Source organism: Oncorhynchus tshawytscha, linkage group LG11 (genome assembly GCF_018296145.1).
Source record: "Oncorhynchus tshawytscha isolate Ot180627B linkage group LG11, Otsh_v2.0, whole genome shotgun sequence".
Taxonomy (NCBI): domain Eukaryota; kingdom Metazoa; phylum Chordata; class Actinopteri; order Salmoniformes; family Salmonidae; genus Oncorhynchus; species Oncorhynchus tshawytscha.
Window position 1 is genome coordinate 16,536,918 of NC_056439.1, and position 13,553 is coordinate 16,550,470.

Here is a 13,553-nt window from a genome sequence, read left to right on the forward strand (position 1 = left end):
GCGTGTAGACCAACATCTAAATGTAATACATTCAGGCTGTAACACAACAAAATGTGGAAAAAGTCAAGGGGTGTGAATACTTTGAAGGCACTGCAGGTAAGGATCACTTAAAATAAGTGGAATGTTTGAACTCACAATAGCTCACATGATTGTTTTTTTATTTCTCCTCACTCACCACCTCAGTCAGTTATCAAAGTTAGGAGGAAAGTGCTTATTTCAATTCATAAAGGTTCAGTGGCCAGAATAACAAAAACAAGTTTTTGATTCAAAGCCATAAGTTATAAAGCAATGACATGACATCATAAGGATCTCATACGCTTCGGTCAGTGGGACACACTGTTGCATAAGTGGAGATAATATACAGCATATAAATAGTAGTCAAATATTTTCCATCGTCAACAAGAGAGTACTTTTCTAATATATAAAGACATCTCACAGTATACATAATATTCACTTCTCTATTTGTGCAATAGCATAAAGATAAAAACACAACATTGAGAATCTGCAACATAAAACATTTAAAATGGATACATTTACATTAAACGTAGCGGCACAAATCAGCAATTTCATTCCACAAAGTAAAAGATATGTTTTAGTGCAATATTCATTGATAATAAATAACACTGTCACGTCAGACAATTCTGATTAAAAGTTCCTTAAAAATGATATTAACTTTTCCCTTGCTTAATATGCTCGTTCAAAACATAGGTAGAAAGCAAAGAAAAGGCACAGACAGACCTTTGCTGTTCAATTAAAAGCACCAAACTGGACAAGAAGCAAGTCTATGCAAAATTTGGTCAGGCTCAATTTGCAAATACTTTCATATTTCAGATACTTCTATTGTTACTTCCTCTCCAATGTTTTCAATAATCAAACCCTTAACTATCATCACTCGATATGAATACAATAACAGCCTATTTTCAAAGTAGTCAAATCAAATGTTATTGGTCACATACACATATTTAGCAGATGTTATTGCGGGTGTAGCGAAATGCTTGTCCACGTATACATGTCCACATATACATGTGTATGCACATACTGTATGTGTTAAGAGTGGGTTATGGAGTATAAATCAACATCAATAATTATGTTTGTGTGCAAGTGTATGCAAGCTTAACTAATATATAAGCATTTACTTTAACACCATGTTTTGCACCTGTGTCCACCGCTTCAACTGACTTCTTGCTTGTCCTTCGCTATGAGAATTCTGCTGACCTAAATGTTCAAAAACTCTTAATTCATAGAGAAATTCATAGAGAGCATGAAGTCTTATGTTGTTCCTGTATGTCAAGGTTTGTTCTTCGCTCAGATATAGATATAGTCTGTGGGAGACAGGAGGGGAGGGGCTTGTTAGATGACTGGCCTTTACACTACTAGCATGCAGAAACCTGAACCGACTGAGAGGAGAGCCTCCAACACCCAACCAAAAGGGACTGGATGAAGTCATTTTGTATGTCTGACTGTCTGTCTGTCTGTCTAGAGGAATGAGATTGAGAGGGATTGTGGATGTATTCTGGTGCCAGATCTTCTTGTGCTGTCTTGCCAACTCCTATGTGACCATAAAAGTTGGCAAGACAGCATAAACAGATATAGGACCAGGCAAGCTGGGGACTGGGCGATGGATGAGAGGCTCAGCTGCTCCTGGAGGAAGCTCCAAGGTACACTATATATACAAAAGTATGTGGACACCCCTTCAAATTAGTGGATTTGGCTATTTCAACCATACCCATTGCTGACAGGTGTATACAATCGAGCAATCTCCATAGACACACATTGGCAGTGGAATGGCCTTACTAAAGAGCTCAGTGACTTTCAACATGGCATCGCCATAGGATGCCACCTTTCCAACATGTCAGTTCATCACATTTCTGCCCTGCTAGAGCTGCCCCGGTCAACGGTAAGTGCTGTTATTGTGAAGTGGAAATGTCTAGGAGCAACAACGGCTCAGCCGCGAAGTGGTAGGCCACACAAGCTCACAGAATGGGACCGCCGAGTGCTGAAGTACGTAAAAATCGTCTGTCCTCGGTTGCAACACTCACTACCGAGTTCCAAACTGCCTCTGGAAGCAACGTCAGCACAAGAACTGTTCGTCGGGAGCTTCATGAAATGGGTTTCCATGGCCGAGCAGCTATACACAAGCCTAAGATCACCACGCGCAATGCCAAGCGTCAGCTGGAGCAGTGGAAACACGTTCTCCAGAGTGAAGAATCACACTTTATCATCTGGCAGTCCGAAGGACAAATCTAGGGTTGGTGGATGCCAGGAGAACGCTACCTGCCCCAATGCATAGTGCCAACTGTATTGCATGGTTCAGGAAGGGCCCCTTAGTTCCAGTGAAGGGGAATCTTAACGCTACAGCATACAATGACATTCTAGACGATTCTGTGCTTCCAACTTTGTAGCAACAGTTTGGGGAAGGCTCTTTACTGTTTCAGCATGACAATACCCCCGTGCACAAAGCGAGGTCCATACAAAAATGGTTTGTCAAGATCGGTGTGGAAGAACTTGACTGGCCTGCACAGAGCCCTGACCTCAACCCTATTGAACACCTTTGGGATGAATTGGAACACTGACTGCGAGCCAGGCCTATTCACCCAAAATCAGTGCCCAACCTCACTAATGATCTTGTGGCTGAATGGAAGCAAGTCCAGTGGAAGCTGTTATAGCAGCAATGGGGGGACCAACTCCATATTAATGTTCATGATTTTGTAATGAGATGTTAGACGAGCAGGTGTCCACATACTTCTAGTCATGTAGCATATGTCCCAAATGGTACTCTATTCCCTATAGAGTGCATTACTTTTGGCCAGAGCCCTATGCAACCCCAGTCTATAGATGCTCCTCAGAAGTGATCCTGAGGGAGGCAATGGCCTTGGTGCAGGTCTGAAGACCCTCTTCCTGCTTAGGGTCCCTGACCGTGAGGACAGAGACAGGATCTTTCTCCTCCTCAGAGTCCCAGGGTGTCTGGTGGGGGGACGGCCTCTCCCTTTCCCGCTCTTTCTCCTGCTGCTGGGCTACTGAGTCCTCTGCACCGAAGCCCGCCACACAGACAGATCCCTCCTTATTGCTGTCCTGGTGGAGCTCAGTCTTCTGATGGAACAGGGCTGACAGATGGGTCCGGTCAGAGCTGCAGGAGGGCAAAGTGCGCAGTACCTGGATCCCCCCGATAGGGACCATGGGGAGTAGAGTTCGAGCCTGCTGCTGGGAGTGTAGGGGAAGGTGGCTGAGGACGTTATGATGGGTACAACTGGAGATGTAGGGACCAGGCAGTTTGGGGAGCGTGCTTCTCCTCTGATCCTAAAAACAACAAGTTATAGTGACTACCAGAAGACAGTTTTCTACAGTTTAATGCAGGGACTCCAGGGGTGGGAAAAAAAATGAATAAAGGTTTTATATCAAGAATACTAACAACCCAGCTGAAATGAAATGAAAGTCAGTGCAACTAGTTTTGCATGGACAAGCATACTAGTCAATCTAAAAATGTGTGTATAATATAGTGTATACAACTATATTACATACCAAATCCATTTCAATGGATCCTCCCTTGTGGACAAGTTCAGCCTTGGCTTGTCGCTTGGTTTTATCGCCAGACCCTCTGTGTTGCGAGCCCCCTCTACGTGGAGACACAGCCCTCAGCACCACCCTCTGTCTGCCCCGGGCTGATGGCTCCCTCCTCCCAGGCAGGTCCACTCCGCCTGAGGACAGGGGCCTCTCCATGCAGGCCGGGGAGAGGTGCTGGATGGGGGTGAGGTTGGGGGAGCTGGGCCTCAGCTGGGAGGTGTCCCATCGAGGTGAGAAGCGACCCCGGGGGGAGAGGTCTCTACGGGGTGATGGGTAGCGGAGCTGGGAGGGGGACGGTTCCCTCAGAGGGGACTCCCAGCCAGTGGACAGCAGACCGGTGAACAGACAACCCTGGTCAGGAGACAGCATGGCCAGGCTACAGTCCTCCTCCACAAGCCTCTCTCTCTCACTCTGCTCCTTGTCCAGGCTGGAGGCCAAGACAGTCCTCCAGTCTGGCCCTGTGCTCTTGCCTGAGATGGAGGTGTGGGGATGGCACGGTGGAGGCACGATGGAGTTGGTAAGGCAGCTGGGGAGAGAACGGAAGGTACTGAGGGTACAGCCATGGAGTGCCGACGACACAACCTGGGTGATGGTGGTAGAGGTAACCGACGGAGAGGCTATGTCACAGGGCTGAGGGCTGGAGCTCTTTGGAGTGGAGCCACCGTCGTAATCATCATCGTCATCTTCGTCGATGTCATCTATCTCTTCATCCATGCCATCGGAGTCGTCTGCGTCCGAGAACTGGTGTTTGGCTGAGCTCAAGACCCCGGTCTTCGAGTCTTGCTGGATGTCATCTGTATTGTTTGAAAGAACAGGAAAAAATAAAGACAAATATAATATCAAATTCCTTTCTGTCATTAACTCAGTGTTACATATCTGAATAATTCATATTAGGGAGTGAAGTATAGTATACTGGTCATTGGTCAATATTTTACCAGATTCCTGTGTCTCTGTATCATCCACTGTGACTGACACACCAAGCTCAAGACACTTCTTCATGTGAGCCTTTGACTTCATATGCTTGGTCAGGTTTCCTGTAGGACAACAAACATTTAAAGATTCATCTTGTTGAGCTTACTACATTCATTTCCATTCAATTGTACATTTTGGAAATAAATGTTCCTATTGTCATCAATCAATCGAAATCAATTAAAATCATCAGTTGTCACAAAGTGCTTTTATACCTCTTGTTTCAATGGAATAAAAAGACGGGATACCCACCTTTCGTTTTGAAAGCGAAGTTGCAGACCCTGCAAACGTAGGGTCTGACGTCAGTGTGGGTGCGTATGTGTTTCTTTAGCATACTAGGTTTCTTACAGCGGATGCCACACTCCTCACAGATATACTTTCCTCGGCCTCGGCCCCTTACGTACACATAGTCCTCATTGGACTTGAACCTGAGGGAAGGGAAACAGTCCTTAATGTGATGTTCTATAAAAAAGCTAAGTTAAGTGAATACATATATTTAATCTAATTCCAGGTCACCCTTCTGACCTAAATAGGACTACCGGGTTAAATAAATAAAGTTACAAATATTTTGTACCACCAGGCGTTACCCCCTATATAAAACATTACAAGCTAACATTATAATGAACATTCTATTGCTTATTGATTCATGTGATAGTATCATAACTGACCCTCCGTCAAAGATTTTGATCTGGGTTGGTGTTGGTGTTGGCGCTGCTGTAGGTTTCGAGGAGACCTCCATGTCTTTCCAGTCCTCCTTCGCTGCTTTTACCCTGCAGCTGGCATCCTTCACTTTCCTTCCACAGGAGATCACATCCAGCTCTTTGAGCTCCGGTTTGCTCTGTAGCTAAATGAGCCAGATAAATAAACATTAATATGAAGGAAGAATTTTAAAAAACAAACAAATGTAACCCCATTTTTCTCTCCATGATCTTGTCTCATCGCTGCAATTCCCTCGGGAGAGGCGAAGGTCGAGTAATCCCCAGAAACCGCCAATCCCCAGAAACCGCCAAACCGTTTGCTTAACCCGGAAGCCGCACCAATGTTTAGGAGGAAACACCGTTCAACTGACAAAGTCAGAGTGATGAGCCAAGTAAAGCCCCTCCGGCCAAACCCTCCCCTAACCCGGACGACGCTGGGCCAAACCCTCCCCTAACCCGGACGACGCTGGGCCAAACCCTCCCCTAACCCGGACGACGCTGGGCCAAACCCTCACCTAACCCGGACGACGCTGGGCCAATTGTGCGCTGCGCTATGGGACTCCCGGTCACGACCGATAATGACACAGGGATCGAACCCCAGGCTGTAGTGACGCAGCAACCTTAGACCGCTGCGCCACTCAGGAGGTCAAGAATATACATTCGGTTAACATGCAGTTTAGATATGTTTAGGTAATGGAGTTAGGTAATACAGGATATTAACAATGTAATATGGTTACAATATTATACAATATTAGATAGTTTATGATGTACTGTAACTTGAGTCAAGGATGGTAAACATACAATATGGAAATGTAAGGGTGATTTGGACTAAATCAAAAATGAACAATAAAGGTTCTCACCAGCTCAAGCCTCTGCCTCCATAAGAGTGAGGAGGAGACCAGTTTCCCAGTCCCAGGTTGGTACATGGCAGCCATGGTGTACACCCATGTGTTAGTCTTCTGTTTGGAGCGGAGCAGAGCCAGGGTTGCACTGGTGTTGAGGTTAGGAGGGTTTGGGTTATGGGAACTGACGCACCACGTAGTGTACACAGAGGACATAGGAGAAGTGTTGTGAGTGCTGTTTGGCTTGGTGTAGTTCAGATAGCACCAACTCACAACTGTTGTTGTGCGAAGACTTGGAAACTGAGATATCAGTTTGGTGTTTTCACCGTCAGAGATGAGGATGCCCTGACCTTTGACTACCTGCACCATAATTTCCATCTGTGCCTTGCTGTCCATGCCAGACTCTTTGAAATCATTTAGGGAAATCAGAGAGGGTGGATGTAGGCGTGTTTCGGTTGGGGAGTTGTCCATAGAGGAATCAGGACATTCTGACCCTTGTTGCTGAGGTGAGATGAAGCTTTCACTTGCTCGGTCGTCTTGAGAATGACGTGAGGATGACACAGACAAAGAGGATATAGAAGAAAGGCCTGACAGTGAAGCTCCCTGGTTGGTGTCACTTTTAAACTCAGTCTTTAAACTGTACTTGCTCTCTTCGGTCACATTACAGTTCCCTAACTCCACAGCACCCAACTCCTCCACTATCTCACCGTACATTTTCTCCTCTTTGACACGTTTCTGCTGTTTTACCTCTGTGAACAGGTCCAAGCTGCTGGCCGGAGACAACATGCGCTTGTTGGATCCACCACTGGATCCACAGTTGGTGGTGGAGATAGTCCTGGAGGTCAGGGTTAGTGGGATGCCTGTCTTAAACTTAGCTGGTGACAGATCTAGAACTTGAATCTGGGCTGGGTTGTTGGTCAACAGTCCTCGGGGGTGTCCTAATAACACATCTAAATTTGTGGATAAATGTGCAAAGTGAGAAGTGAGAGAGTTTTCGTATGGATCCTCTACAACCTGTGACACAGTGGTGTATGTAATGCTACCGTAAGATGGCACGTGAGCCTGTACTCTAACAGGAACTAAGAGACCGGAGTGTGGTGGCTGAGGGGCAAACATTGGCAGAGACTGCGAGAGCAGAGAAGTGGTTGAGAGCGACAGGGCATTGCTGAGGTACTGAGGAAGAATATTTAGCGGAAGGACTGGATGTGTAAATTCAGGGTCAACATTCAAGGACGCCTGTCTTACCAAGTTACCCCGTCTGGGTTCTGAGTAACTGGCGCCGAGTTCCGCATGTCTAACTTTGGCCATTGGAGAGAGACTGCCGTAGTCAAATGATACGCTTCGGACCTCTGGGAGCTCTCTGCGCTGAGAGTTGCATGGTGCCTGTTCTGAAGAGGAGCGTCTCATTTCATGTTGTTGACGCTGGTTCAGGACAGAGAGGGAGTGGGCGCTTCCTGGCACAGCTAAGAACTCCAACGCTTTTCCAAACTCATCCTGTCTACCTGCCAGGGGAGCTGGCTTGGGGATAAACTCTCGCTCTCTCTCTTCTCGGTCAAACGAGAAGCTGGAGCAGTAGGATAGGTTGCTATCCTGACTAGGGCTTCGGGAGAGGCTCGTACAGGCCGACTCGAAGCTAGACTCACCAGAAGAGTGCTCCAAGTCAGCTAAGCGCAGTCTCTTCTTCTTTGGAGGGAGTTTTTCTGGGGGGAACTGAGACAGGGTTTCACTTCTTTGAGGCCACTGGAACTCCTCTACATATCTATCGGGCTCCTTCGCCTTCACCTGTTTCACCTCCGCTGCTTTCTCTTTCTCTGGACTGTCAGGTTCTACAGTCACCCTGATCTCTGGGACCTGTATGTTGGACTGACGGACTAGCTTAGGTGTCATTTGATGTGATTGGTCTAACAATCTACTGTCACTCAATTGGTGTGCAATGATCTCAGTCCTTTTATCTCGGGTTTCGGTTTGCTCCTCCACTTCCATTGAGGAAGGCTTTTCCCGTCTCTGGCGGTTGTAAGACTCGTCCGAGTGAGACCTGCTCAAGGAGTTTGTGTGTTGAATCACAGAGATGACATTACCTAAAGCTCTCTTCTCTGTGGTGTCTTCCAACATTTCCATGTCCAGTCTATCACACTGCGCTCTATCCTGTGTGTTCACGCCTTGGGCATGCACTTTCACTGAAGGAGTCGTGGTTAGAGCACCTTGAGAGGCTTGCTTTGAATCACAGTCCCTCGTCTCTTCAGCGTGGTCGTAGTCTGTGTGATACTGGCTTGCTATATCCTCCTCCTCCCCGATACAGTTTTCCTGCCGTCGTTTCCTCGTCGCAAATTCCATCTCTACTCCAAGGTTGGAAATATCAGAGATGTTTCCGTAGTGGTCAGGAAGTTCTGTGTGTCCATCGTGTGCAGAGTGTTCAAAGGCAGCCTGTCGCCTGAGTCTCCTAATACCTCCAGGGGACGCCCTCTCATCAAAGGAGTGGCTGCCTCGCAGGCCTTGTGGCATGTCCAGACACGCAGCTGAGGATGTGGGCATCGAGTTGCTCCGCACCAGCTGCCCAGAATCGGAGAGCTCTAGTTGAGCCTCTTTAATTTCTTCCCTTGTAAATGAATGTGTGTTTATTCTGATCGATTCTATCATTGATTCCTTTTCTTGTGTGAATACGCGGGAAACACCTCGCTCTGAAGACTTACGATCACTTATTAAGTCTGTAGTGCAAGTCACAACTGTTATGGCCTGTTTCGGGTTCGGTTTGTAACACTTCCCAAACATAATCTCTTGATAGGACTTGGCGTTTGTGTTGGGAGGACCACCGGTTTGGTGTTCTGCGCTCTCAGAGCGTGAGAAGTAGCCTGAGTCTGTGCTGCCTTTGCTTCCCTGGCTAGGCAGGGAGAGAGATGTGTCAGTGTCACTGCTCCTTTTCTCTGAGAGCCGGAGTGCCAGCCTCTGCTTGATGGCGCTGGATTGAATTGCACGACTGACCTGAGAAACGGCTGGAGCTTGAGCACCATTGATCTCTGGGAGCCTGGCTGAACGCTCCTCAGATAATGTTGATGTAACTCCCTGTTTCTGGGCAATGAGATTCAGTACTTTCACAGCAGTGGTGCTATCTGGTTCCTCGACTGAAACAGAGTCCAAGAACGATGAATAGTCATCATCCGTGTCAGAGCTCTGCTCAGCATCAGAGTATAGCTCTCCTTCTCCTTCTAAAGATCCCCGGTCCTCAATGTTGGCATTGTAAGAACCCAGTTCTGAAATTGGCACTGTCCCAGCTTTGACAGAGTGAGCATGAGATTTTCTGTGTTTGTATAAATTGCTCTTGGTTTTGAAAGAGAAGCCGCAGGGAACGCAGGGGTAGGGTCGCTCCCCAGTATGTGAGCGAATATGCTTTTTAAGTACGCTGGGTTTGGCACATGCCCTCCCACAATAATCACAAACATACTTCCCAGGCCTCTGCTGCTGTTTCTGCTCCAGCTTACTACACACGTCCTTGGATAGCTCCTCTATCCCTGACTGGGAACAGTGTTGAAGAGACGCGGGTAAACTGGGGGCGGGTCCTTCATAGTTGCCATGGGATAGCGGAAGTGCAGAAACCGAGCGATCTGCCGTTTTCTGTCGAGCAAAGGGAACTGCCTGTCTCCCCAGTGGTGGATATGATGTTAATACATTGTAATGAGGATGACTGCAGGCTTGATCCTGTAATTGGCGTGGTGATTTCCCTAATTGTCTTAGTTTCCCTGAGTCAGGCTTGTCTGTTGAACCACATGTGGTTCTACTCTGGTCCTCCTCAGGTTGTGGGCATTGGTGCCACCCCTCCCCCTCAGAATCAGCCGAAGGGGGCATTTTAGATTGGGCAGTTGTAGGCTCTGGCGCTGCCCACTTTGTCTGTGTAGCTGTCTTTTTTAGATCCTCTTTAGAGCATTTCACCTCCACAGTAGCTTCTAGTGACTCCATGACGATTCCTCTTCAGGGTTGATATCCAACAGACAATAATGTCTGTGATGTAAATGTAGTAATATGTGGAGATAAAGGGTCATCTGAAAGACATCAGAAAGCTGAAATTATTATCAGTGAAATTGCATACCTCAAAACATTACCTCAAGGACACCCAAGCATTATCCCTAGCAAAGACAGAATACAAGATGAGTCGGTAGATGCAAAGATGGCTTACTTACAAAAATAACGTACTTTATGTTCCTTCCTCAAATAAACTTGGTACATAATGACCAGTGTTCACAGCAGGAATGAAGAATCTGGCTCTTTACTAGACTTTTTCCAATCCTGTTACCTCATAGTATCTCATATTACACACACACATTGTGCACTACAATCACAATGTGTGTGTGTGTGTGTGTGTGCATACTGTATTTGTGTGCACTTGGACTCTAAACTCAGACATTGGATGTGCGTACTGTATATTATCCTGTCCTATATCTCAGTTCCATACCATGGGGCTATCTGGATCTCGGCGCTATTACTGTGCCTTCATCACAAATGGCAGCCTATCCCCTTACATAGTGCACAACTTTTGACCAGGGCCCGTAGAATGAGATGTAATCTTGTCCCATACCTCAGCAAAATGCAATGGGGTTGGGTATGTAATCTTGTCCCATACCTCAGCTCTCTACCATGGGGCTCCACAATATGCTGCGTCTCAGAGGGAACATCATTTTCATCTTCTCGGTATCAAAGGCTGTGTGCTCTTTAACGAGGTTATGTAAGATTATCTGGTTCAAACCCACTGAGCTACTCTTAATTAGGACATTCTATGAGTGACGCCCTCTCTTTTTGTTTCTTCCTACTGCTCTCTTTCTTACAACCATCCTAGTATTCTCTCTCTCTCTCTCGGGGATGATACAAATCCAAGGTGACTCAAGATGCAGAGATAAAACACGCATTAAATCAAAGAGGCTGTGCTTATACTGCAAGTATGTCCAACTAATATTCAAATGGAAGTGCTTTATCCTCCCACTTGACATATGGCTAAAGACTACAGTAGTCAGATAGAGTTTTGCATTCCTCACTTCGACAGACAGACCAAAGAGGATAATCCAGTATATTCTGTGTACTGTAAAAGGTTGATTTTTGGAACATTCTATGAGAGAAGGTTTCCAGAGGTATCAGGGCAGAGGTGACAACATTGTAAGAAGCCTTGAGAGGGAGGGGACAGGGGATCTCTCTCTCCTCAAGGTCGTTCTGACCTCATAGCTGGGTATTTTTCCATCCTTCCCAACTAAAGCAATGAGAGGAGGAACTACAAGTGCAGGGTGTCAGGGAGATAAGCCTCCCTCATTGAAACAATGCATACCTCGCCTCTGAATTACACCACAGAGAGAGAGAGAGAGAGGGAAGGGAACAGACCCTTTAGTATGTACACTTCCCAACCTCTTTTAAGTCTATCTATTCCTCATGTGGGTAAAGCTAACGGTCGTGTCGCACGTTACAGTAATATATCTCATTCATGGTATATCAAAACTGTTCACAGAAAGATGCTACTGTACCACTGCTGTGCATAGCAAAAAGAGCTCTATTTTGATTTAATCTGACCACATTTTTTTTGTTACCTTTATTTAACAAGGCAAGTCAGTTAAGAACAAATTCTCATTTACAATGACGGCCTACACCGGCCAAACCCTAACGACACTGGGCCAATTGTGCGCCGCCCTATGGGACTCCCAATCATAGTCGGTTGTGATACAGCCTGGAATCAAACCAGGGTCTGTAGTGATGCCTCTAGCACTGAGATGCAGTGCTTTAGACCGCTCCGCCACTTGGGAGCCCCTGATAAATAGCATTGGCACTTGGATTGGAACCGGTGCTATGGTTAGATGACATGAAGATAGAGCTCTTTGGCCACACACACACACACACACACACACACACGTGGTGAGTTTGACATTGAAAAACGAAAGCAAATGCAGAAAAGTACTTTATACCTACAGTAAAATATGATGGTGGATCTTTGCTTTTATGGGGCTATTTAGCTTCAACTGGTCTTGGTGCCCTTGTTAAGGTCAATGGCATCATGAACTTTAACAAGTACCAGGACATTTTAGTCAAAAACCTGGTGGTCTCTACCAGGAGGCTGACACTTAGCCGCAAGTGGATCCCAGCAAGACATTAACCCCACGCACTAATCAAAATCCACAAAGAAATTGTTCATTGACCACAAAATCAACATTTTGCAATGACCATCTCAGTCTCTGGACTTGAACCACATTGAAAACCTGTGGTTTGAGTTGAATTGGGCAATCCATGCAGATGAAGGATATCAAGGATCTGGAAAGATTCTGTATGGATGAATGGTCTAAGATCCCTTCCAATGTGCTCTCCAATCTCATAACACATTTAGAAAAAGGCTCAGTGTGGTTATCCTTGCAAGTGGTCAGTGCTAGAGTATCTTCTTTGAATTTATTACTCATTAAACAAAATCTCTTTCTCTGAGCAATTGTATTAACATAATATAATTTCCCCGTTTTTTTAGCATACAATATAGCTCAGTATTTGTATTTTATACAGCCTTTTTTGCTAATCTTTATCAAGGATGCCAACATTTATGGATCTGACCGTACATGCTGATAAGACATGGATGGTACAGCAGCTGAAGCATGTTGAATGGAGACATTGGGAAGTATACTGTATGTAGGTTATTGAAAACGACTTTATAATACCACTGCATCATATCACGTTCAAGCTATACAGAACATATCCCATAACAGGGATGACAGCCATGTAGGCCAACACTGGCCCCTCATCTATACATCTTATTAGGAAAATACATAGCGCCAGGGACACTGAGGCAGAAAGCCCATGGCATGACAGCCCACAGCATGCAGATTGAACACCAATGCAAGATGAGGCTGCTCAGAATACATGCAGTTAAAGCACAAGATCTGTGGTAAGAAAATAGTATCTCCTTATGCAACAGACAGACATACATGCAAATATAATCCTCATACAAACCTGACATTCGTATACTCCCTTCTTGTCCCATATCGCCAGTCACATGTGACATACCTCATTTTGCAAATTCCAGCGGTCCATTCAGAATCCCTGGGTTATAGTAATAACAACAATGATCAGATTTAGCGAGGAGTAAAATCTCAAAAATCTTACGTTTTTGCCGCTGCTGCAGGCTGACTGAGTATTCGTTCAAATATCTATTGATGTGAGCTAGTCAACAGAGAAAATACCCAAGCATGACACGGACAGAGCCAGGCACAAAAATAGCAAAGGGGCCCTGTGAGGGATTATACAACGGCCCACGTTTAAAGACATTTTCTCAAACACAGCATTTACACTTTTTTTAGTGTGGGTCCAAAACACAGCAGGCAGATACACTTCTCAGTGTGGTGGCAAAACAATGTTTAAACCCTTCATATACCAAAACGCTGCTTTTACCAGCGACCTGAACACAACAGACAGCAACGTTTTCTTAGCTAGAGGTTCAAAACATAGCAGACACTTACATTTCTCAACGGGTCCA

The 13,553-nt window shown here is 45.8% G+C and overlaps 1 protein-coding gene across 1 annotated transcript; it reads right to left on the bottom strand.

Annotated features, from left to right (window-relative positions):
- Window positions 1-2,724: 2,724 nt before the first annotated feature.
- On the bottom strand, window positions 2,725-13,260 carry LOC112261497 (human immunodeficiency virus type I enhancer-binding protein 2 homolog). The gene is made up of 7 exons (XM_024436874.2): window positions 13,031-13,260; window positions 6,089-10,104; window positions 5,199-5,374; window positions 4,783-4,958; window positions 4,497-4,595; window positions 3,520-4,355; window positions 2,725-3,297 (listed from the first exon to the last, which is right to left on the bottom strand). The coding sequence occupies exons 2-7, from the start codon at window positions 10,019-10,021 to the stop codon at window positions 2,830-2,832; spliced, it is 5,688 nt and encodes a 1,895-aa protein (XP_024292642.1). The 5' UTR covers window positions 10,022-10,104; window positions 13,031-13,260; the 3' UTR covers window positions 2,725-2,829.
- Between the last annotated feature and the right edge of the window lie 293 nt (window positions 13,261-13,553).